Source organism: Podarcis melisellensis, assembly GCF_964234715.1.
Source record: "Podarcis melisellensis genome assembly, chromosome: 8".
Taxonomy (NCBI): Eukaryota; Metazoa; Chordata; class Lepidosauria; order Squamata; family Lacertidae; genus Podarcis; species Podarcis melisellensis.
Window position 1 is genome coordinate 36,364,392 of NC_138540.1, and position 24,907 is coordinate 36,389,298.

The 24,907-nt window shown below is 44.2% G+C and overlaps 1 protein-coding gene and 1 long non-coding RNA gene across 3 annotated transcripts in view; both read left to right on the forward strand.

Moving 5' to 3' along the window:
* LOC309377186 overlaps positions 1-24,907 on the forward strand; it is a 976,085-nt gene that overhangs the window by 729,719 nt on the left and 221,459 nt on the right. The window lies entirely within an intron of this gene.
* On the forward strand, positions 1,550-22,002 carry SALL1 (spalt like transcription factor 1). 2 transcript variants are annotated; one of them, XM_081923991.1, is made up of 3 exons: positions 1,550-1,738; positions 13,116-16,537; positions 20,346-22,002. In XM_081923991.1, exons 1-3 carry the CDS (start codon positions 1,663-1,665, stop codon positions 20,784-20,786), a joined length of 3,939 nt encoding a protein of 1,312 aa, XP_081780117.1. In that variant the 5' UTR covers positions 1,550-1,662; the 3' UTR covers positions 20,787-22,002. The 2 variants fall into 2 exon arrangements, with proteins under 2 accessions (XP_081780117.1, XP_081780118.1); XM_081923992.1 differs by lacking the exon at positions 1,550-1,738 and adding an exon at positions 2,632-2,673.

Consider the following 24,907-nt stretch of genomic DNA (forward strand, 5'->3'; position numbering starts at 1 on the left):
CCCTGGCCCCGCCCCCTCCTCCCCAGGATTCCGCCAGGGAGACGAGCCCGGTCGTTTCCGCCACCAACCTCGTCCAGCCGCCTGCTCAGGGTGATTGACGCCGCTCTCAGCCAACGCCAGCCGCAGCTGCGGGGAAGCGGCCCCGCCCCCTTGGCCGCCGCCACCGCCGGGCGAGCGAGCGAAAAAGTTTGCCGCGATTGTCCTGGGAGGGCGCGAGGCTTAAAGGGCGAGCGGGCGAGCTTCCTCTTTTCAGCACCCTTCGGGGCCCGTGATGGATGGCGAGGAAGGAGGGGCGCGAGGAGGAAGGGGGGGGAGGGAGCAAAGGTGGGAGTTGCTAAAAACACACACACATACCAAAATCCAAGAAATGGAACTTTTCCCCTTTTCTTGTTTTTTTGCGGAGGCATTAGCCAAAAGACATCCATACAGAAGAGGAGACCGGAGATGATTTACCAAAGGTATTATTGGGTTGGTTTGCTTCGAAAGTCCTCAAATGTTGCTCTGAAACCGAAACTTTAAAATGACAGCTATCCATGAATCGGTGCTATTTGTTCCAGCGTGGGCGATGGCGAGGCGATGGGGGCAGCAGCAGAGATGCTTCCTCGACCCGTCTCCCCACTTCTCTGTTGCTGCCCTCGTCGCCTCTCAGGACCAACCCCCCCCCCCCCAGTTCCCGAGGTCTTAACTAAGTGGAGACCATCATTCGCCTTTTGCCTAAACCACTTTCTTTCTTTTGCATCAAAAGAAAGCCGAACGCTCTTCTAACAAGATACGATCCTTACTCGGAAGTAAGTCCCCCTGAAGCCCGGGAGGCTCCCGAGAGAAAACATGCAGGGTTGAGATCGGGTCGGTTTTTTCAAGAAGGAAGAAGACCCTCCCTCCTCCCCAAGATCCTGCGATGCCATGCACACTTACCTGGGAACAATCCCCATTGCAAACAGTGGGACTTACTTCTGAGTAAGCAGGGCACAGGATTTAAACCCACACTTTAAAGTTGGCTCAGATAGGATAACATCGAACACTTAAAAGTTGGCTAAAATAAGATAACATTTCCCACCCCCACGGGGAGAAAAGAGAGGAAGGTGGGGGCAGGGAAGTAAAACTTCTGGAACGGGAGGAAGGATCCCCAGCCAAAGAGAGAGAAAAGTTGTGGGGGGTTGGAGCGCATTCCTATAGTAACAGGAGCGGCGTGCTCAGTCCCAGCTGGTTGCTAAGAGGGTTAAAAACTGTATCAAAACAGCTTTTCTGGTTAGGCTGGGGAAGGTGGAGAGCGCGCGAGCGGGGGGGGGGGGGTGGAGCGGGTGGAACCCTTGCCACATGGGCCGGCTCATTGGGCGGGAGCGGCGGAGAGACAAGGGTCTCCAGCAAATCAGCGGCTAATTGATTAAGGCGAGCTCGTTTGAATAGAGCTGGCCCTGTGCCAATCGCCTTTCAAAGAGCCCCCTGTATGATTAATCGCAATGCATTATTGATAATCACAATTATAGTAAGACACATGCGCGGTGCGCGGAGGATCGGGCAAGCGGGAGGAGGCGGGAGAGGGAGGGGAAGCGCCAGGAGGAGGAGGAGGAGAAGGAGGGGGGCCAGGCTCGATTTCCGTAATTTTGAGAAGATTTTTTTTTAGTAATTTTTTATTCTGCCCCAGCTGATGTTTGCGCCAGCATGTCGCGGAGGAAACAGGCGAAGCCGCAGCACTTCCAAACCGACCCCGAGCTGGCCTCGAGATCTCAGCGCAATGGTGAGCTTTTTTTTAAAGGGGGGGGTGAGCAGTTGCGTCTTGTTGGGGTGGCTTTTTTTTAAGGGAGGGGGACCTTTTTTTTAAAGAAAAAAAGGAAGAAATCGCTCTCGCTCGCTCTGTCCTGCGCGCGATTTCCCTCACTTCCGACCCATAGAACGCTGATATATGTCTATCTCTTTCTTGTTAAAGCGATTATGGATCCCCCCCACAAACAATCGGAACAAACTTACCTTCGGGGTTAGAGACGGTGGAGGGATGAGAGAGAGAGAGAGAGAGAGAGAGAGAGAGAGAGAGAGAGAGGCAGAAAGAGAGAGTCAGAGAGAGACTTTGGAAGCAAAAGCGTGAAGTTGATCAGCTGGAGTTGTGACTTCTTGCGGATGGTTCGAGTCCTGGGTGGTTTCCTTCCTCCTCTCTTCCCGCCCCCCTCCTCAAGCCCCGTCGCTGCCCTCTGTGGATCTTTCCCTCGCTGGATCGTTTTCGATCTGGCAAGCGGAGACCGGATCTCTCTCAATTAGCCGCACCGCCCCCCTTCCCTGAACACGCACGCTGCCACTCGCACGTTGATCGGAAGCGGAGTTGGGGAGTTCTCTTTCCCCACCTCCCCTTTGGGGAAAGATGCGCAGGACCTTGACGCCCCCCTTATCTTTCAGGGGGTGCATCTCTGGGGGCCTGAATCTTAAAATAAAACATAGTTTATCCAAAGATCTCTCTCCCCCCTATTTTTTATGGAGTGTTTTTTCGGCTTCCCTTCCCAGCCTTGCCTGAGACGGTTGCCCTGGAATATTGCAACTTTTCCCCCTCCTCTCTCCAACGTGAATTTTAGAGGAAGTTAAAAAGGGGTGTTTTTTTTTTAATCCCACGTTTTCCAACAGCGGGGGTAGGTGGGGGGGGGGGCGGTTGGCAGCGCCTCCTTCGCTCCCGGCTGGCCCCGATGGGTGAGTGAGAGCGAGATCTCCTTTTCCTGGCACCCGGCGCGATGCACTCCTTCCTCTTTCGTTTCCTTCATCCCCCTCTCCTCCTCGGCGTGCCCAGCTGGCCGGCTCGGCTTCTGCTCCGCCGGGCTCCACTCTCGCGTTGAATTTTCTTATCGTCGCGGCGGATCTGTGTTCGAGTTTGTCCCTTTCGGCTATGATTGCCTTTGGTGGGGGGTGTATTCCAAAGGTGCTTCGGCGCGCACGGGAGACTTTGGCGATCGTGGGAAATTTCCATTTAAAGTGGTGTGTGCGCGCGCGTATCTCGGTATGTGGCGGCCTGCCTTGTAATGCTTTTGGTATTGATAATGCGGTGGGGGGGGTAGAGAGCGGGGCCCCCGTTTTTACCTGTGCCTGTGAAAACCGGGTGAGTTGCTGAATTTGGGGAAGGGGGTGGCGAAGCCAGCGAAGAGGCCTGTCGCTGCGTGCGTGGATCATCAGCAGAAAGTGGGGGCTTGTTGTGGAAAAGCCCCGAATCCAAAGGAAAGTTTTCTTTTCGATGCCAGGCGTGTCAGTTTCTCCTGCAGGCAGAGGCGGAGGGCACAGCAGCGTGTCTCTTGCTTCAAAGTTGTTTTTTTGGGGGGTGGCGGCGGCGTTTGGGGGTGCGCTCTGCTCGGATCGTCAGCAGGAGATGCAAAGTTCTCCGTTTGTTTTTAGCAGAGGAAAGTGAGGGGCGAGAAGGCACTGGGGCAAACCTAAGAACGGAGAGCGTCCCTGCGCGACCCTCCGTTCCTCCTCGGCCGAAGAAGGTGGCCAGGATCGTTAGGGTAGGATGGCAAGAGAGAGGAGGATGTTTGTGGACGGAGTACTTTTCCCAAGGAGGCTTACTCGGGAGTAAGCCTTTCTTGAGTTCACGGCACTTGTAGAAGGGCGAATTGGATGGTGGTAACTCTTATTTCGTGCGTGTGTGTTTTGGAAAAATGTTTTTCATCTCCTTCAATTTCTATACACAACAGATAATGCGCCTGAGTTTGTCAGTGGATTCAATGTCCGCATGTAAAGTATGCAAAATGCGTGGTTGCTTTGCACTTTTTTTCCGTGGGGAGGGGGGTTGAGAGAGGCTGTAAAAAGAGAGAAATTGGTGGTGGAGGAGGATGGCCTGCTCTGCCCAGCTCTCTTTCAAACGTGCAGTTAGGGTGGCACTTCAAGGACAGTGGGCAGCCTGATAAAAGCTGACTCTAAAAATCTTCACAGAAGGATGGTGACCATGTTGTGTTTCCAATAATACAGATTGTATAGAAAGTGTGTATATATATATATATATATATATATATATATATATGTAGTGCGGGAGCTCTTCAATTTTTTTTTTTTTTTTTTTTTGCAAGGAAACAGTCCTAATCCTCCTTTTTAACAACTCTTCCTGACCTCCCCCTCTTGCCTTCACACACACATATACAAACACCCTGCACGTTTCCAGAGCACATTTCTGTCTGTCTTAAGGGATTTGGCCAGGGGGGTGATCTGCAAGAGTCTGTGTGGAGTGAGTCACCAATAGAAGCTGTGCCTCTCCCACAGTCCCATTTAAACCCCCAGCTTAGTCATTAAAAGTAGCAGTCAACAGACAAGCCCCCTCTAGCTCCCGAACCTTTCAGCATCACCCAGATCAGGGCAGCCAGTGCGGAAGGCATGGAAGTTCTTTCATTTGTCCTTTTCATGCCTGCTTTATGCCACCACCCCACTTTTTTCCCTTTCTTTTTTAGTATTTCTCCCCGTTTCCATCAGCTACCATATCCTCATCCCTCATTCTCCCCTCCCTCCCTTTTGTACTGAAGAGACCTTAGAAAAGTTCGGCAACAAATTGTGCCAAAGGAACTGCAAGCAAGTTTCTATTTCCCTGGAAAGAAAGTGTCCCTTGGTGGTTTTATTATAAGGCAACTTTTTGGCATCTTAAAAAAAACAAAAACAAAAATTCATGTCCTATCCTTTCTCAAATTGTTGACATGCGTTGGAATTCTTGTAAGAAAACTTCTTGACCTTTTTCTTTTCACTTTGGATGAGTTGATGTCCCTTCAGTTTATTATCTAAACTCTCTTCTCAGAAATCGGTCGGGCACATATATTTTGCAACTTCATTTTTCTGCCACCAACTCCAGGTTGAAAATTCAAGAATACACTTTAGATTGCTCCTTTTTCTTTTTATCTTTATTTCTCAACAAGAGCTCCAAAAGAAGAACTCTGTGGTCTTCAAGCTGGATCAGGGATAGGAATAAGCAAGTTTATTATCTTTACCTTGTTGGGTGCAAGAGAGGGGACTGCTTCCTCCCACAAGAATAAAAATTTCTACTACTCTTTGATAGGTCAAGGCATCTTCGATTTGTTAAGACCTAGCTAGCTACATTTCTCCACCCTCTATATTTTAGTCTCTGGATTCGTTTTCTTTGTACGCCTCTTCCAAAACCACCCTGCTGCAGAGTTAGGGAGGAAATTCATCTTAAGGAGTTTTCATGCCTGTTGCTAACTTGATGTGCTTAAAATAACTAGATTTCATCAAAGCACAATGATACGAAGACAATACTGGTCCAGCTCTTTTTAGTCACTAGCTCACTTGAATTAACTATATAATGCAAGCCAGTTTTTCTCAGCCCCCCCTTTTTTTGCTAGTTCATTGTTCTTCAGGAAAGCATTTGTAAGAGTTAGCATTTCTAACAGCTATCTTAGTCTTTCTTCTTCTCCCCCCTCCCCTTCCTTACTGGTAATAGATTTAGGTTATGGCTCCCTTTACATGCTTGGACAATAAGTTTGACTAAGTTGCCTGGAGGCTATATTTTGTAATAGTGTTAACAGGATTGAGTGTTGTAATAATATTGGTATACAATGGTGCTGCTAAAGCCTTCAATACGGACAGTTTCCTTCACTATATGACCTATATTTTGATGCCCTAAAATTGTACACAGCCTTTCATTTATGTATATATATATATGCATTCACAGACACACATACGCTCTTATCAAGCTGAGATTAGGCAGGGTAATTAAAAGCTCAGGAAAGCACGGTGTTTTCTATCACTGTTAATCTAGACATAATTGCTGTGAAAACAAATTATATATCTTACAAATAAAATGTCATAGAATTGCCCATTTAAAGCTGGTTTCATTTTCTGGTTATTTCTCCACCCCACTCCCCTAGTAATCTGTTTTAGAATTCAGATCTCAGAAATTTCTCAACCTGCAGCTGTCTTCTTTTATTTATTTAAAGAAACACTTGCCCTTCTGTGGCCTAGTTTTTATCCATCTTTTCCTGAGAATTTTATACAGGTACCTTTTCTGATGCTTTGCTATTAAAACTTCTGCTGGCCTTTTCTCATTCTTTTCATTTGTGCTGCTGAAAAAAATTAGGAACGGTTTTGGTGCTGTTAGGCGGAAAAAAATTCCCTAACAGTGGAAACGGTAGAGCAAACATCTGGAGTTCCAGACATAAATTGTATTCAACAAGTCATTGGCTGCTGTTGGGGAAAATATACAGCTGAAGAGTTGCTTCTTCAAATTTAGGGTTCTAATCTTATCCTCATTTACCTGAGACTAAACCTTTTTCAAATTCAGTTTGGCTTGTTTTTGAGGAGACGTGTGGGATTGCATTGCTGTCTAAGGTTTCTAGAATACTTGTTACATTTAGAGTTGGCTGTATATTACCCCCCCCCCCTTAAGCTTTTTTTTTTTTTTTAAAGAGGGTAATGGCCTAATCTTAACACAGAAGCAGTATTTCTGGAGCAGAGTTATTCAGTCTATTGCAGAGACTGGATAATCCAGAGGATACAAGGTGCTAACAATTCCCTTTGGGCATGGGAAACACAAACTCTGGGATTCATGGTGAACTATTAACCTACCCTGACTATCTACACATTTGACATAATTATCCAAGTTATAATTAATTACATTTTCAATTAACACCATTTGAAATCAGGCTTGCTGAACAATGGTCTCTCTCTCTCCCCCCCCCCTTTATTACAGGATAAGGCATTTCTTTTCAAAAGACCGAACCATTTTTGGACAATTGCGTATGTACTTACATTTTAACAAAACAGAATATTTGAGACGAGTTCAACACAGGCAGAAATGCTAAGAATAATTCATGAACGGCCCTCAATACTTTGATTCAGAAGTAAATCTTGTTTTAAATGAATGGCAATTGCTGTTAAAGTTGCAGTAATACAATCAGTGTGAAACAATTTTGAGAGTCTGGGGTTGTGTTCGCGAAATATCGTCCTTTGCCCCTTTCTGAGCTGCATGTTTTGCGTCCTCAGAAACCTCATTTAACTTTTGTGCAATCACTTCCAAAAGTAGCTGTTTCAATAGATTTCCCTTTCCTTTTCTCCCCGTTTGACTCCTGATAAAGATCCTTTCCAGAAGGGTGGACTTCTTAGGTGTAGAAACATCCCTTTTGTTGATCACTGTGGCAAATGGTATCAGCTGGAGAAGGGAGGGGAGAGATGCAATAAATTGATAATAAGCTGGTGGAGGGTGATTGTGGGAAGAAACTTCCAGATAACTGCTGGTAAAGGCAACCTGAGATAGGGCCCCAATCAACGCCTCTTCTACCTTTTCCAAAAGTGGATAGTGATATCTCAGATATATATATATATATATTGGTCCTTTTTTCGGGGGGGGGGGGGCAAAAAGCCAGACTTGTCTCCCGGCAGTGGCTTTGCTCAGAGGACTATTAGTTGGGGATGTTTGGCCAATCCGTGCTAGGGGGAAACCTCGAAGTGTTTGGATGTTTTAACCTTTGCCAGCCTCCTTCCAGTCAAAGGTGACAAAGTTCAGATCACAATATGCAGTTCAATATCTTGCCGGTGACCCCCAAATAGAGTCTTACCAGGCGCTTAGCAGGAAGCTGCTAGTTTATTTTAGCTTCACCTTATCAGCCTCGCTGCTTTTGCTAACTCTTATTCCCTTGTCACCCCCTTGGACGCCAGACCCCCAAAGAGGGGATTGACAGCCAGTTGCCACAGCGTCTTTGCCTCCCCCCCCACTCCAAACAACAGGGATTTGGTTTCTTGTTCCTTTGCCAATGTTTGCATAGCCAAAGTTTAGATATTGCTTCTCTCTCTCCCCCCCCCCCTCTCTTTCCCCTTCTCTTTGGTTTCTCACTGGAACAATGAAACTGCTCTCAACTTTTTGGGAGAAACTGTTGCAGCAGGAACCCCACCTAGTGTTCGTTTTGATTCAACCTTAGGAAAGAGTTCTTTTATTTTAAGTAGCTACGTAGGTAGGTCCGTCTCCCGGCTTTTAAAAATAGAAATGCTCTTAAACAGTGCAAATCAATTAACAATTGGGTTAATTGAAAGGCGCGTCTGTGTATTTGATCTCGGGTGGAAGAATCCTTTTCTGAGGGGTTTCAAAGGGATGGTAGCAATAGTTGTTTGCTAGTTGTTGTAGGGAAGGATGGAAGCTGTTGGGGAGAGAGGGTATATATTCTTAATATATTGCCCCTATAATGTCTCTACTAATGTTTGAATATTCCCCCCAAGTTCATTTTTAAATTAGTTTTTAAATTAGTTATGAGAAGGAAGAGACTACGTTTGGCCTTGATTTGCATATGTATATGCTAACTTATCTATAAACTTTATTCTTGTAATGGAAATATCAATGTGAAGTTGTTCTGTGAATGCTGAGAAATGCATTCCAAAGAATATTTATTCATAAAGTGGAAAGGCCTTGTTCAGTCTCATTGCTTTGCAGATAGACACTTAGACCGAAAGGAAGATGACTTGTGGAAGATGACTGAATGTTTGAATTTTTCTTCTGACGTTTTTGCCTCAAAGCAGTTCAAAATTTCTCCCTTTGGAGAAAGCAATCAAGTTGGCATGAATAGTTAAGGTTAGCAGCAGAATTCTTGCAGTTTTTGTAGGAACCTATTGATCCTGCTCTTGATTGGTGGGTGTAGGCCTTAGAAAGCAAAGTTCCCTGGGTGGCATTTTTCTTTTTCTGTTTTAAAAAATAGGCGTCTGCTGTTGAAACTTCATTTTCTTATAAATACATCTTGATATAAATACATCTCTTTGAATTTTCCATTTCAAAAGTGCTGCCTGCAGATATATTATCATGCTTCTTTTTAACAAGATCTATAAAAGATTAAATCTTTCTGTCAGGTGATAGGCACAGTTGCTTTGGTTCATCATGTCGCCAATTACTCTGATTAAAAAGCCGTTAAGGAAACACTGCCTTAATTTTTGTTTCATTTTGGGGTTTCGGTTTTTTTGAAAAAGATATGACTTTAAAGAGTGGAAGCTGCTTTAAGCTGTAATGTATTTCAGTTTCTGAAATTTCTAAGCGTGTTGTTTTTAATGAACCTGAGAAGCAATTGTGAATTTAGGTTATTCCTGATTAGCATGTGAGCATTTTCCCCTGTGTGTGCCAAACAGTGGTAAGAGGAGACAATGCCAGTGTCAGTTTTAGAATATTTAGCATGCACATATCAAATTTGTTGAGGAAAAAATAATCACTAGGCATTAACGCTGGGGAAATAAAGTTTCCTTAGCATACGTCTTTTGGTACAGGTTTTGTGAGAAAATCTCTCAGTTTTGTTTCTTCTTACCTGGCCCTTATGAGTGCAGTATAATATTACTTTATTTTTTAAAAAAGCGATGGGTACTTTAAATCCTGTAACTGGAACGTGTTGTACTGAGCATTGCAACTTAAGGTAGCGAAAGAATAGCGAGCGCTGCAACTAGACATGGAGGACATGTGTTGCATTTTGTGTGCAGCGAAGTATCAGGCAGGTAAAATAACAGGGCCTTTGTAAACCAGGATTATAATAATCTACTGCAAGGGTGAAGAAAGGGAAATGGAACAGGTTTTAATTTTCAGTGCAGGCGTGCTAAATATTTGAAGCAAATCCACTGTCATGTGTACAATTCATCAGTTGGTTTTCTGATTTCTCTCTTCTCCCCCCCCCCGCAAGTTATTTAGTTTTGAATCTGTCATTATTTGTCTAAGCACAGCTGACCAAGCAAAACCATGTTTTAAAGTGGGCTTTATGTTTTGATAAATGTGATCTGGTTGAAAAGTATTTTCGACTGAATGTGGAGCTTAATAGAACATGCTGACATAATAGTTTTAATGCATTTTGTTGAAAATGTGTGAACAAACAGAATAGCTTTTGTTCCTTCATAATTGGCTGTAAAAGTAGATGGAAACATCACCATTACATATGGAAATGTGGAAGAGAGAAAGGAATAACATTTTCGGTCGGCTATATTCAGAATTGGATTCCCTGGTTTTAAAATAAGCATCTAAAATGGATGCCTCATTTGAAATTGGTTGTCAAAATACAATGCTCTAAATGGAATGTTTGTCACGATGGATCTATATATTTTATTCTGCATGAAACAGGGAAATAACTAAAGCAGTGTATGCAAATAGACTGCATTTAATATTTCGCCTTACCTTTTTTTACGCCCATGAAGTGAAGCACCAAAATTGCAGCCTTAATATGCTAGGATGTGACAAGAGGCAGGGCGACCAAATATTATTATTTTAAAATGGATTGATAATTATCCTTTCCCAGTAAAAACTTTTGTAGAGGGGTATCCATTTTTTTTTAAAAAAAGAAAATAATGCAAAGACTGTATGGCATATTTGCTCCATAGTATATCTTGAATCGAGTTCATTTACTATTCTGTATAAATGCAGAACTCGAATGTATTTGCTGTTTAAGGAAACCAAGTGCAGTTCTTTTTCTCTCTCGGTGGGTCCAATGGCTGTGTAAACTTGGATCAGTTTTAACTTGTAAAAGCAAACCCTTCTTCACCCTCCCCCTTTTTCCCAGGAACTTTTAATGTTCGTTTTCTTCTGAGATTTAATTTGGAAGTCATGGAAACTACCTATTATCTGATTTTAGTGTTGCAGCAAAACAGGCAGGGAGGTAATCCTTGAATTAAACGAGCTCCCCCCCACCCTTCCCTGGCTTTCTAAATTGACCACACACAATCTGTACAACCAAATTCTGTGTCCTCATGCTGAGAAAACAATAGGGAACCATCCTTTCTTTTGAATAAGATCAGCTAGTTTGAAGTCAGAGGCTTCTTCTTCTTCTTTTTGTAACGATTAATTTACAAATGGATCTCAGTGATAAGAAAAGGGAGCAACCAGTGATAACAAACATGAAATGAAAGGGGGTTCTTCTAATGAAAGGTTCCGAGTTATCTGCTAAACAATTGACAAGAGTTAAAAGCAAATAGTTTTGATATGCACTCAGACAAGGGAGATTGCAGAGGGTTATCAACCTTAACAACCCAGATTGATTTCTTATTGTATAGAAACATTTTCTCTTAACAGCTCATCTTCTCCCCCCCCCCTTTGATGGTTTCTCTCCCCCCCTTTCCCAGAAATGTAAAGTTTTTAATGCTGCTTTTATAGATATGAGGTCATACTCTGATCTAATCTCCATGGTTGTAAAGTACAATGACTGCAGGCAGTTGTGGGATCTTGTATACTCACAATGGGGTTACCCAGAGATTTACACTGGTACCACTGAGGTTAGAATTGGCATCATAAAAGGCAACTTAACACCCCGATCCTAAGCACATTTAGTTGGATGTAAGTCCTAAGCGTTCTTATGAAGAAGTCGCCACATTGAATTCAGTGGGGCTTAATTTGGAGTAAGTGTGGAAATCTGTGCTGGGGACCTGCAGTTCTGGATGAAGCAATTGACTAGCAAATTAAAAAAATGCATAACATGTTGAGGGCGACTTAGGGGCTTGTGGAGCTATATAGCAGAGTGGAAAGGACTCTGCGGTCTTCAAGTAAGCATCATAAGTAGGATTAGGCAACAAATGCTTGATTGTGAAAATATGAATATTATTCTTTGACAAGGGATTTCTCATTTTTCCCCATTTTATGTGTAATGAAGGCTTTAGATGCTGTGGGGTGAACTTTGGAAGGGAAAACCAATGCTTTGTAGGAGGATCAGAGTTAGCTTTGAGTTATGCAGGAATGGGAAAGCTAGCTTGTTTGTTTGTTTCTCGTTCATGTCAACCTGAAGCTTGGGCGATATGTGTCCCCCCCCTTCTCTCCCCCCGCCCCATTCTTTCTTGTCAGCAACTGATTGGGACCTTGAACGACTACAAATTAGTTTAGTGACGGGGTGACTGTCACTGATATCTTTGAATCGGTTGAGGATGAACAAGGTTGACGGGGAGCTTGAGAGTCTAATGAGTCCTTCAAATGCTTGATTTGCCACTCGGTGGACAACTAGGCAATAAGCAGTATGAAACATTGGAAATCAATACCTTGCTATGGAATTTCATTATGCCCCAATGTCTTTGGTTCATACTATTTTATCTTTGATGGATTATCTGGAGGAAATGATAATCTGAGACACAGGTAGCCATAAAAAGCACCCCTTGTACAGTCTTAAAAATCAGTCATGGGCAACCTCTGTGAAGTAACAATATTGATTTTTTTTCACATGTATGGCCGGTCTTGGTCTGTTTTGATAGTGGGAGAAAGTGGCAGATCTCACCAAAATGTCTTGGAGGGAGAAAGAAAGATGCAATTCAAGGCCTACAGGTTTCTCCTCTGGTGCTTGAAGCCATGCACTGTTGCTAGGAAGCGATATTTACAGGCTAGGGAAGCGGGACACACAATCCCTAAATGGAAATTTGCATGCTCTTTCGGTAGCTTCCAACACCCCAATTCTGGCACCAGTACTGACTGCCTGAACCTCCCACCTTCCTTTGCAGACCCAGTTAATGCTGTTATTTGCATGCTGTGTGCGATATTCCTTTACTCTACAGTAGCCTGACCTGATAACATAAAAACAAGGCTAAAAAATGGAGGAAAAATGGAATGAATCAACAATATGTTGTGCTGAATACAAACATAATCAGCCACAACATGTGAAATGATGCCTGGTGCACTAAACGGCACTCTTCGTTTTGGCTGCCTCCGTGTGTGCAGAAGTCAAATTGCATCTTTTGCCCCAACTCATCCAGAAATTTAATTTCTAGGGATCATCTAGAAGGGACCTGAGAGTTTAGGCCAAATGCAGTCTACAAGCTGCTCTCTAGATGGACTGCAACTCCTATTATCTCTGACTATTGACCATGACAACTGGGACTGATGGGAGTTGTAGCTCAAAATATTTGGAAGGTGCCACATTGGCTACCCCTGCTTTAAGACCATGTGGCTGCACATTGACTTCTTTTTTAAGTCACTCACGAAATAGGGAAAGTAACTTATTTATCATGGACAGGTACCAGAAATATCAGGCAGAAGTTGGGGACACAAGCAAAGAGTGTAGGAAAGTGAAGGGGTGGTTGAAGACTAAGCAGGAAACCTTTTTGAGATAGGTGCACTCTAGCAAATCTTAACATCGCCTATCCTACAGACCAGAATGGTGTTTCTGCTCAGTTGCTAATCTTTCTCTTTTTCTTACCCCCCTCCCTTTGCCTTGATGTTTTAGGAGACACGCAGAAGGGTCAAACAAATCGAACCACCAAGGCGAAGGATGCCCACGTCTGTGGCAGATGCTGTGCTGAGTTCTTTGAACTATCGGATCTCCTGCAACACAAGAAGAACTGTAGTAAAAATCAATTAGTTTTAATTGTGAATGAAAATCCTGTTTCTCCTTCTGAAGCCTGCCCTCCCAGCTCCCCTACTGATAATCCTGACGAGCAGAGGAATGACACAGTTAATAACATGGATCAAGTAGACCGCAGCAGCCATCCTGAGCATAACAACAAACTTGACAAAGAAGAATCCATGGACGTGGAGGCTTCCGGCATTAGTAATGGCACTAGCAGCAGTTCCCAGAGCGCCAGCGATAGCGTTGTGAGTGGTAACTGCTCCACCATGGGTACCTCAGCTATCACAACCTCTCTACCTCAAATAGGGGACCTGACAACGCTAGGCAACTTCTCGGTCATCAACAGCAACGTCATCATTGAAAACCTTCAGAGCACGAAAGTGGCAGTCGCCCAGTTCTCGCAGGAAGCGCGGTGCAATGGCGCCTCGGCTGGCAAGCTGGCCATCCCTTCCCTCATGGAGCAACTGTTGGCATTGCAGCAGCAACAGATCCACCAGTTGCAGCTGATTGAACAAATTCGTCACCAAATATTATTGCTGGCTTCACAGAACGTGGACCTGCCAACGTCTCCCAGCCCCTCTCAGAGCACGTTACGAACATCTGCCAACCCCTTGTCCACGTTAAGTTCCCATTTATCCCAGCAGCTGGCTGCGGCGGCTGGGTTGGCACAAAGCCTAGCTAGCCAGTCTGCCAGCATCAGTGGTGTGAAGCAACTGCCCCCTATACAGCTACCTCAGAGCAATCCTGGCAACCCGGCAATTCCATCCAGTAGCGGCTCATCTCCAAATATTAACCTATCTGCAGTGGCAATTACGGCACCATCCTCTGACAAAGGGGCTACAAATGCTGGTGGCCCGCAGCTTGGCAGCCCACCAGTGACGGCGGCGTCCTCACCAGCTTTTGCAATAAGCAGTTTATTAAGCCCTGTATCGAACCCTCTTCTACCTCAACCCACCCCTAGCAACTCTGTGTTCCCCAATCCTTTGTCCGGTCTTGGAACGCCTGCAGAGGATTTGAGCTCCTTGGCTGCCCTGGCCCAGCAAAGGAAAAGCAAGCCCCCCAGCCTGGCCACCTTCGAAGCGAAAAGTGCTTCAGACGAAGCATTCTTCAAGCATAAATGCAGGTTCTGTGCGAAAGTGTTTGGGAGCGACAGTGCCTTGCAGATCCATTTGCGTTCTCACACCGGGGAGAGGCCGTTCAAATGCAACATCTGTGGAAACCGGTTTTCCACCAAGGGGAACTTAAAAGTCCACTTTCAGCGTCATAAAGAAAAATACCCTCACATTCAAATGAACCCGTACCCTGTGCCAGAGCATTTGGACAATATTCCCACAAGCACAGGTATCCCGTATGGAATGTCGATACCGCCCGAGAAGCCTGTAACAAGCTGGTTGGACAGCAAGCCAGTGTTATCCACTTTGACGACGTCAGTTGGCCTACCGCTTCCTCCCACAATTCCGAGCTTGACCCCTTTTATCAAAACAGAGGAGCCTCAGCCTATTCCCATCACTCACCCTTCATCTAGTCCCCCATGTTCTGTGAAAAGCGACTCTGGTTCCATTGATCCTGCTGGGAAAAACTCCAACGGGCATTTAGTTGAAAGGGAGGCGGGCCCCTTGCTCTCCTCCAATGACAAGCCAGAGGAAGGCACCCAGATGCCCAGCGCCTCTGCTAGTCTCAACAGTTCTGTAACCTCGCCGGCAGCAGATTCAGGTTCCATCAATGTGGTCACTTTCACCAATCCACTGATGCCTCTCATGTCGGAGCAATTTAAGGCCAAGTTTCCATTTGGGGGGCTGCTGGACGCAACGCCGACCTCTGAGACCTCCAAACTGCAGCAGCTAGTGGAAAATATTGACAAAAAGGCAACCGATCCCAATGAGTGTGTCATTTGCCACCGAGTTCTTAGTTGCCAGAGTGCTTTGAAAATGCACTATCGCACACATACTGGTGAAAGGCCCTTTAAGTGCAAAATCTGTGGCCGCGCCTTTACGACAAAAGGAAATCTCAAGACCCATTACAGCGTTCACCGTGCCATGCCCCCGCTGAGAGTGCAACACTCCTGCCCGATCTGCCAGAAAAAGTTCACCAATGCCGTTGTGCTACAGCAGCACATTCGGATGCACATGGGCGGACAGATACCCAACACACCTGTGACAGAAAACTATCCCGAGTCGATGGAATCTGACACGGGTTCTTTTGATGAGAAGAACTTTGATGATCTGGATAACTTTTCTGATGAAAACATGGAAGACTGTCCTGACAGCAGCGTACCAGATACCCCGAAATCCATTGATGCATCTCAAGATAGTTTATCATCTTCCCCATTGCCACTGGAAATGTCAAGTATTGCTGCTTTAGAAAATCAGATGAAGATGATAAATGCGGGGCTTGCTGAGCAGCTTCAAGCAAGCTTAAAATCTGTTGAGAATGGGTCGGTGGAAGGGGACATCATGACGAATGATTCGTCATCCATTGGTGGCGATATGGAAAGCCAAAGTGCTGGGAGTCCTGCTATTTCAGAGTCTACCTCTTCCATGCAGGCCTTGTCCCCTTCCAACAGCACGGCTGAGTACCACAAGTCGCCGTGCATCGAAGAGAAACCACCAAAAATGTTACCGAACGATTTTGCCAACGGTTGGCCTCCAGCCCTTGCAAACGGTGGTGCTTTGGATTTGACGTCTGGCAACCCCGAGAAAATGATTAAGGAAGAGTCCTTGAGCATGCTGTTTCCTTTCCGAGACAGAGGCAAGCTGAAGAACACGGCCTGCGACATTTGTGGCAAAACGTTTGCATGTCAGAGTGCCTTGGACATTCATTACAGAAGTCATACCAAAGAGAGACCATTTATTTGCACAGTTTGCAATCGTGGCTTTTCCACAAAGGGTAATTTGAAGCAGCATATGTTGACACATCAAATGCGAGATCTACCATCACAGCTGTTTGAACCCAATTCAACCCTTGGCCCCAATCAGAACTCTTCGTCAGCGATGCCCGCTAACTCGCTCTCGTCTCTGATAAAGACGGAGGTTAACGGTTTTGTACACAGCGCTCCTCAGGACAGCAAAGAGATGTCGCCTGCCCTGGTTCCTTCGGGGCCTCTGCCACCTTCAGCTACATCGCCAGTCTTGCTTCCGGCTCTCCCCAGAAGAACGCCGAAGCAGCACTACTGCAACACGTGTGGGAAAACCTTCTCATCCTCCAGCGCTTTGCAGATCCATGAAAGGACTCACACCGGAGAGAAGCCTTTTGCCTGCACTATATGCGGAAGAGCTTTCACAACAAAAGGCAATCTTAAGGTACTTCCCTCCCCAACTCTATAGTCATAATATTCTGTCTTGCTTTTGGCATCAACTTGCACTTGACATATTTGGGCCTGGTTTGTGCATAACCATGGTTTATTCAACAAACCGCAAGTTTTCCCACAGATGATCAAAACAAGCCACCTCTTGTTTCTGTTTTCCAACTTCTGACTTATTCCTTTGTAGTTTGGTTGAGTGTCTTGGGTGGGGTGGTCAAACAAACCATGGTTAAGGGAAGGGTACTGGGTTAGTGCAGTAAGGCCAAGCAACAGTTAAAAGAAACCAAAGTTTGTAAGCCACCCATGAGTCACGGCTTCAGATTCAGGTTTGTTGGCAGAACATGCTGGTTCACACATGACACTACACCATGGTTTAATAAATTATGGTCTAGCATTGTGTGTAAATTGGGCATTTGCATTTCATGCTGTGCATCCTGTCTTTTGTCTGCGGTCTTCAGGAGAGTTCCACATTTTTTACATGGCAAGCCTAAACCCTTCCTGTACACTGATACTCCCATGTAAATTGTGAATGGAATACACTCATTTTCACATGTATGGAAACCTGGGCCAAATTGTGTTTTGTAGCACGTGTTCTTAGATGGACCTCTTCAATCCTTTTATGGTTCTGTGATGCGCATACCCAGCAATGGTTCTTGCTGCATGCAATGGAGGGGCATTGCCCTCAGATTACTGATACCTGATGGCAAATATAAAGGAGCAGGAAGTTCTGTTTTGGGGACTGATGCTAAGGCAAAAGCTGTGTGTGTATGACTATACCATGCGTTACCCCATCTACTTATAAAGAGAAGGATTGGTTTGCTTTCCCCAGGACTTTCAACTATGATTTTTGGGAAATGGGAAAGGGAGGGGGAAAGCTGCTGCTTCTGCTGAAACTCCAGGTTAGAAAGGTAATCTGGGTATTGCTTCCATCAGTCAGAAGATAAGGCTCCCAGACCTCAATATTCTTCATCTCTACTGTTTTTGGATATGGTATCAATGGTGTCAGATGCCTGGTGGGGCAGAAGGCAGGGAGCCCAACAGGAGATGGTGCCAGAGCTGATGATTGGCAGAGCCAAATAATTCTAGTTTTGTCCCTGTCTTCCTCCCTGTTGAGTTTTGTAAGGGCAACACCGAGATTAAAGAGTAGGAAGGTGACAGGCAGTGTCCCAGATTGGCCTAGTGGACCAGCCTCCACTGTGCTATTTATTTATTTTAAAAATATTTATAGGTTGTCTTTCCAGACGAAGGCCACTCAAAGTAGCACACAACAGTATTCTGTGCAGTGAATTTCTTAATCTTTTTTCTCATTTGCCAAAAATGTTTATTTCTTTTCTCATAACCCAACTTATTCTCCTACATTACCCATGGGAGTGTACCAGTGTTAGAAACTAAGATATATAATCTAATCACCAAATGGCACCTTAAACCTAGGTTACAATCGCCACAATGAATTGTCTAGGTGTCGTTTCCCCCCCCCCCCATTGATTTTTTAAAATCATTATTTCATTTCATTTGGTTACCTATTTATATTCCATAGAACAAATCTCAATGTGGTTTACAACACATTAAAACATCAGATAAAACAATGCAGAATAAAACAAATACAAGCTTCAAGGAAAATCTTTCAAATCCTTCTCTTAGTGACATTTTGCTTTCCCCCGTCGCCAACCTGGTATACAGAGATCTCCATGTGGACGCAATTGCACCCACAAAACACACCTGGTGCCTGAATAGTTTCTAACACTGGAGTGTGCATGGGGCTTCTAAGTCATCACCTATCCAGGCACTAATCACCTTAGCTTTAGCAAGATGATGGCTTCCTGTGCATCCACCTCAGGCTGCACCCAGGAATGTATTCTCAGTTCCTGGCCAATTATTTCCATGCATAACAGCTAGAAGCATATTTGCATACATCTGTGTTAATCTAATCACTGTTTTGTATTTTCAAACTTCACCCCCCCACACACACTTTTTGATGAATACAGAATTTTATAGACTCCCCAATTAAAGACACTCAGAAAGTGTACTTTGCATATATACCGCAAAAGAATCCTCTTGTTACAGTTAAATTACTCTTTTCGTAATGTTAAAGCAGAGCACCATGAAGTCCTAAATATAAGCACGATCCTAGTTTTGATTGCAAATCTAGCTAATGTTTCTTACTGGCATGTGTTGAAAAAGCAAATGTGCTTCATTTATATAACCAGTGCTTTTTTTCTTTAAAAAAATGTTTAGGGGTATTCCCATTTTCCTACTCATATTGAAATACTGCCCCTCAGTGAGGCCAAACTTAAATTCACAAAATGTTTAGGGGTATGCGTACCTGTGCGTCACCCCCCCCAAAAGGACTGTATATTACACTGGTGAAGCACTTTAAAATGCGCATCTCCCCTCCACCCCCTGCAGATGCTCTTTTCCTCTAGAGATTTTTTGTAGAGGCGATACAAGATGAATAACTACTTTCAGGGCATCCAGCCTGCACATGTTAAGCTCTCCAATGAGCAATTAGTGGAGGATTCTTTCAACCAGTTTAACTGGACATTTATAAGGGAAAGGGGTGTCTAATAAAATAGTTGGCATTGTGATGGCAGTGGGTGGCAAAAATAGATCGAACTGTGCATGGCCACGCTAAACAAAACACATTTAATAAAAGCGAGGGGTTGTAAAGTCCATCTTGTAGGCAGGTGAAACTTAGGCTGTTAGTTGAACCAGATGAGCTGTCGTTGGTTATTGATTAAAAAGGGGAATTTTAACCTTTTAGCCTTTCGCATGGCCTTCTAGAATGGGAATGGTCAATGTCTGTATTCTAGGAAGGGGGGTACACGCACACATTGCTATCCAGGCAATGATCTGAGGAATGAAAGTGTATATTGCAGCATAAAGGGCTTCCCTGCAAAGTAGTTAAGCTCCACAGTAGAGCTGGGTGGTGCTCTGTTCTGGCACCAGAACCCAGGCATAGCATGCCCAGCAAACAGGTACTTCAACGGTTCTCTTGCCTCTGAAATCCCAAAGAATGATGTCTCATTAAAGGTGTGAACTAGCTCTATTTTTGCACAACTTTCAATGTTGTTTCCCCAACCCCCTTCCTTGGCAAGTGCAAAGCGTAGGCGGGCTGTTTGAACCTTCCTCTTGGTGTTTGCTTGCTGCCTCTTTTCCCTTCCCACCTTTATTCAGTCACAGAACTTGAGGGAAGTCTGGTAGAGTTCCTACATGGTCCAGACACCAACCAGAGCCAATCCTACATAACTTCAGCAAAGTGCCTGTGTTACACGTCCTCAAACTAGGCTTAGGGAAAACTGAGGTGCCATAGACTGCCCGCAGCCTGCCAGCTGACCATCTATCTGCTATAGATCAGGGGTGGGGAATCTCAGACCCAAGGCCCAAATATGCCGTGCCACAGGACACCCTCCTTCAGTCATATCCCTCCCTCTCAAGCCATAACCCTCACCAGCATTGCTTGATATCACCTTTAGGGGTTGTTTTTTGCTTGGCTAGAATGTATCCTTGCTCTCTGATGATGCCTCTCACTTGCCTGGATTGAGGACCAAGAGAGAGGTGTGTGTGTGTGTAGAAACTTGCCCACTTTGCAAAACTGTGCATATATTTCTATATATCTCCACCCACTTTGGTCTCTGGCTTGTGGCCCCTGGACAGTTGCCTAGAAGGGAATGTGACCCATGGGCTCAAAAGCTATTCCCCACCCCTTCTGTAGACAGCAAGAACCAACAATGGTGATGCAGTGTTTTCAGGTATTTTTGACCGCCGTGAAAATAACGCCTGCTGCTGCTAACCAGTCTCTCTTTCAGGTTCACATGGGGACGCACATGTGGAACAGCACACCTGCCCGGCGAGGCAGACGGCTTTCTGTGGATGGCCCCATGACTTTTCTCGGAAGCAACCCTGTAAAGTTCCCAGACATCTTTCCAAAAGAGTTGGCCATGAGGTCGGGAAATGGAGACCCGTCCAGCTTCTGGAATCAGTACGCCGCAGCTCTCTCCAACGGCTTGGCGATGAAGACGAATGAGATCTCGGTCATTCAGAACGGTGGCATCCCTCCAATTCCTGGGAGCCTGGGCAATGGGAGCAGCTCCCCGATTAGCGGCTTGACGGGCAGTCTGGAGAAGCTCCAGAACTCGGAACCTAACGCGCCTCTAGCTGGTCTGGAGAAAATGGCAGGCAGCGAGAATGGGACTAATTTCCGCTTCACGCGCTTTGTGGAAGACGGCAAAGAGATTGTAACCAATTAGGACACGTGTTACGAACATTCCGGCAGATATTGCAACCTAAGGTTGTGCAGGTTTTTGTTTTCTTTGGAAGTTGGGGGGTGGGGGCAAATTGACAAAGTGACATTAAAAAAAAGACATTCTTTTGTACCCTGTTCGACATCTAGAGTTCTAAAAACAGCTTATTTATTAGTGATATAACTTTTTTTTTTTTTTTGCTTTGCAAACACATGCAAGCATTAACTTTGGTCTTCTGTATTTTGAACTAAATACTAATTGACTAGAGTGCTGTAACATTTATGGCAATGCAAGTCTGTTCAGCTAGGTGGTCTCGTTCTGGCATTTAACTTATTTTCTATATCCAGTTTAACATGAACTTTTTGTGGGGGCGACACATTGCCTCCGTAATCCATTTCTCCCACCCACCCATCACCCCTCCCCCTCGTAACAAAAAGTCTGTATATGTGTATACTTCGATCCCGATGGGAAAAAGAGATTTATCGGCAAATACGTTGTTTAATTCTCCAAACAAATTTGCGCACAGGATTTGAAAATGGACAATATAAAATTCAACTATATGCATCCTCCACAACAGGCTCGATTTGTTTTTTGGTTTTGAAATTTTTATTCTAAAATTAAAACAGCTTTTTTTTTGGTGGGGAGGGTGTGTGCGTTAAGACTTAACTTTCTCCCTCCTTTTTGAATTGTCCTTCATACTGTGCTTGAGGTTTTTGGTTTGTTTTGTTTTTTTACTGAAGTTGTCTTAGATGTTAATAAGTTTCTGTACAGTAATCAAGCAAGCAGATGATTAGAAGAGGTCCAAAAATGTTTTTGGTCGTTTGAAACGTTTTGCCTTGTAGGTATATTCAAATAGAGGGAGAGAGAGAGAATGGGGTGGAAAGTGCTGGACGTTGTGCTGCTATAAAAAGCATCTTAATCAACCTTCCATGGACAAATTCAGATGCTCCTGTATATACGATGAGAAATCTCGAGTTCATTAAAATGTACATATGTTCCCCGTGAGCTCAAACCCAACTTCTTGACCGAGAGAACAAGAATAGTGTTTGTTTTATTTTGTATTAGGTCTGGGGGGTGAGTGGGAAGAATCCTTTGGACTGTTACATGCACTTTCTTGGATAACTGAAAGGAAATAGGTCCAGTTACTTCTAACATTTAATACTTAACTAACAGCAGAGATACTGTAATTTTACGTGAGTAATCAAATACATTTTTTTTTTCATCAGATGACGTTGGTAATTTTCTCTGTGTTTGTGTTTAAAAGTGAGGGGCTTTTCTTCCAGAACGGCTCTGGATGTGGCCCTTTGTGTTGTATGTTCCTTTTAAGAAAATAAGGGGATGTGGTATATGACATTACACACAGAGGTGTACGTGCAAGTATACTCCCCCCCAAAAAAAAAACCCTTCATGGCCAATGTTCAGGAAGGATGATGGGAGTTGTAGTCTGAGACAGACTCACTTAAGTCTGTTAATTTCTGTCAGTCTAGTGAATTTGGTTGGCTAGAACCCACCTTTTTCTATTTATCTCTAATCCCATTCTGGGACTGGCTTCTCTATTTTCTTCTCCTTCAATCCATCCTTCCCTTGTCTTTCTCTCCTTCCAGTTAATTCTCTTCCTTCCCTTCCACTTGTGTGGATCTTCCCTCCATCGCCTTTCTTCCCTCCTCTCCCTTTTCCCCTTTCTTCCCCTTCAACTTGGTAAGCTGCAACCACTCTCTCCAGCTCCCACCTATTTGACCCATATATCGGAAGCTGCGATGGTTGACATCGGCCCACCCAAAAGCCATGCAGGTGGGACCACAAAGCTGAGTTCCATCTGAAAGTAAGCGAAGGCTCCCTAGCAGTCCCCAGTCCCCAATGAGAAAAACACTGCTCTTGAGTAGGCATGTAAATGACTACTTGTGGCTAGTCTTAATTTCCTTCAGGACAACCAAAGTTGATTGGATTGTTTTTCACCTGGGCAGTCAATCTGCTACAGATGACCAAAGCAGGCATTGTGTTGAAAGGGCTACTAACTTGAATAGACATTTTTACAAGGCTTCTCTAGAGCAGAAAGGAGTTTGGAACTTTCCATAGAGTATACAAGAACTTTAACAGATTCTTAGCCTACCTAAGAATACAAACATTGATGTATTTGATGGATGTTTGAATGACCTCAATAGGGATATCATCTAAAACCAGTTTGAAGTCCATATCGTTTTGTAATTTTTGACCTGGCAATATATTGCGAATCATGATGTATGTTAGGGCTGAGCGATGTCTTTCAACATTGTGATATATCACCAGTAAAACATCACAATATACCAATATATCATGATGTCTGAAATAAGGATGTAACTATGCAGAGGTAAATGGGATAATGTCCTGGAAACTGCTACTACTAGGGGTCTAAAACTGATACATTATTACTTACCTTTAACATATCGTTACAACTATTATTTTATAGAACAGAGGAACAGGGACAGAAGGAATCATGAGAGAAGCAATGACTGGCTTCACGGCTATTTCCACATCACACTTTTTTTTACATAGCGCACCCAAGCATCATGATTTGCAATATATCGCAATGTTGAATATTATGAAACAGTTACCACAATGTGAATGTCAAACAGATTTTGGACAGCGTATCAATGCATTGCCCAGCCCTAGTACCTGTGTGTATGTGTGCTATGCAAAAATCACAATGCAGGAAGAAACCGTGAAGCCAGCCAATGGCTCTACATAGCTCCATCCTCATTTCAGACATTGTGATATATTGGTATATTGTGATATTTAGCTGGTGATATATCATGATGCTGAAAACCAGATATCTCCCAGCCCTTTTCCGCAGATACTGTATATTGGGATCTTCATGGAGGATAAGGCTATTAGGTGCTACTAGCCATAATGGCTAAATTCTACTTCCACTGTTGGAGGCAGGGTGCTTCTGAATTCAAGTTGCTGAGGATCACAGATTGAGAGAATGCTTCTGTGCTCTGGTCCTATTTGCAGTCTTCCCAGCAGTATCAGGTTGGCCACTGTGTGAACAGAATACTGGACTAGATAGATGGGCCTTTGGCCTGATGTAGCAAGGCTCTTCTTATGTACACTATTTGATTAAATTACCTTTTTACATGCTTGCTAAGAGGTTAGTTGCTCGGTCCCTGCTCCTGCCAACCTAGCAGTTTGAAAGCACGAAGTGCAGGTAGATAAATAGGTACCGCTCTGGCGGGAAGGTAAACAGCATTTCTGTGAATTGCTCTGGTTCGCCAGAAGCGGCTTAGTCATGCTGGCCACATGACCCGGAAGCTGAATGCTGGCTCCCTCGACCAATAAAGCGAGATGAACGCCGCAACCCCAGAGTCTGCCATGACTGGATCTAATGGTCAGGAGTCCCTTTACCTTTATGTAAGAGGCTAGTAAGTTTAAGTTTCTATGCTGGGCACAGAGAAGTGCACTTTTCTATGTAGCCAGCATAGAAATGCAGGGCACCAGCCTCCTTGCTTAGTACAAAAAATAAAAATAAAAATGCAGACTAGTAACAATGCTTGTTTTATTGTGGAATTCAACAGGTTTCTTTTATTTTTTTAATGTAATGTTTTCATGGGCATTAACTATTCTTATGAGAGTTATTTTGAAGTTGGACATTGGGCAGAATGATTGGATAATGCTGATATTTCAAAGTGCCGATTGGAGAGGACTGCTTCCTTGCTTTTTATATATGTAAAAGATGCAGGTAGATCTATAATTCTAGTGCACCTGCTTTGGGAAATGCTTTGCGGGGTGGGGAAAACTAATATTGGGAACAGCTCCCAACATCCCATCATGATCATTGGCAATGCTAGCTGAGGCTGGGGGGAGTTGTAGTTCAGCAACTTTGGGAGGCCGGGCCAGATTAGGACCTTGAGAGATCCTCAGCATTAAAAAGATTATGGTGGCCCCCTCCCCATGCAATTCAAAATAAGAACAACACTAACCCATGAAATATATTTTTTAAGTGACGCAAAACTTTACTGTATACTGAAATGTACATTCGTGTCTTGAGCAACACATGACAGGATCTGATGTCCTTGTGGTATTTCAATCTATATTATTAGTCTGAGTTCACCCCTTGGTTTAAGTGAGGATAAGTAAAGAACAGAGAACAG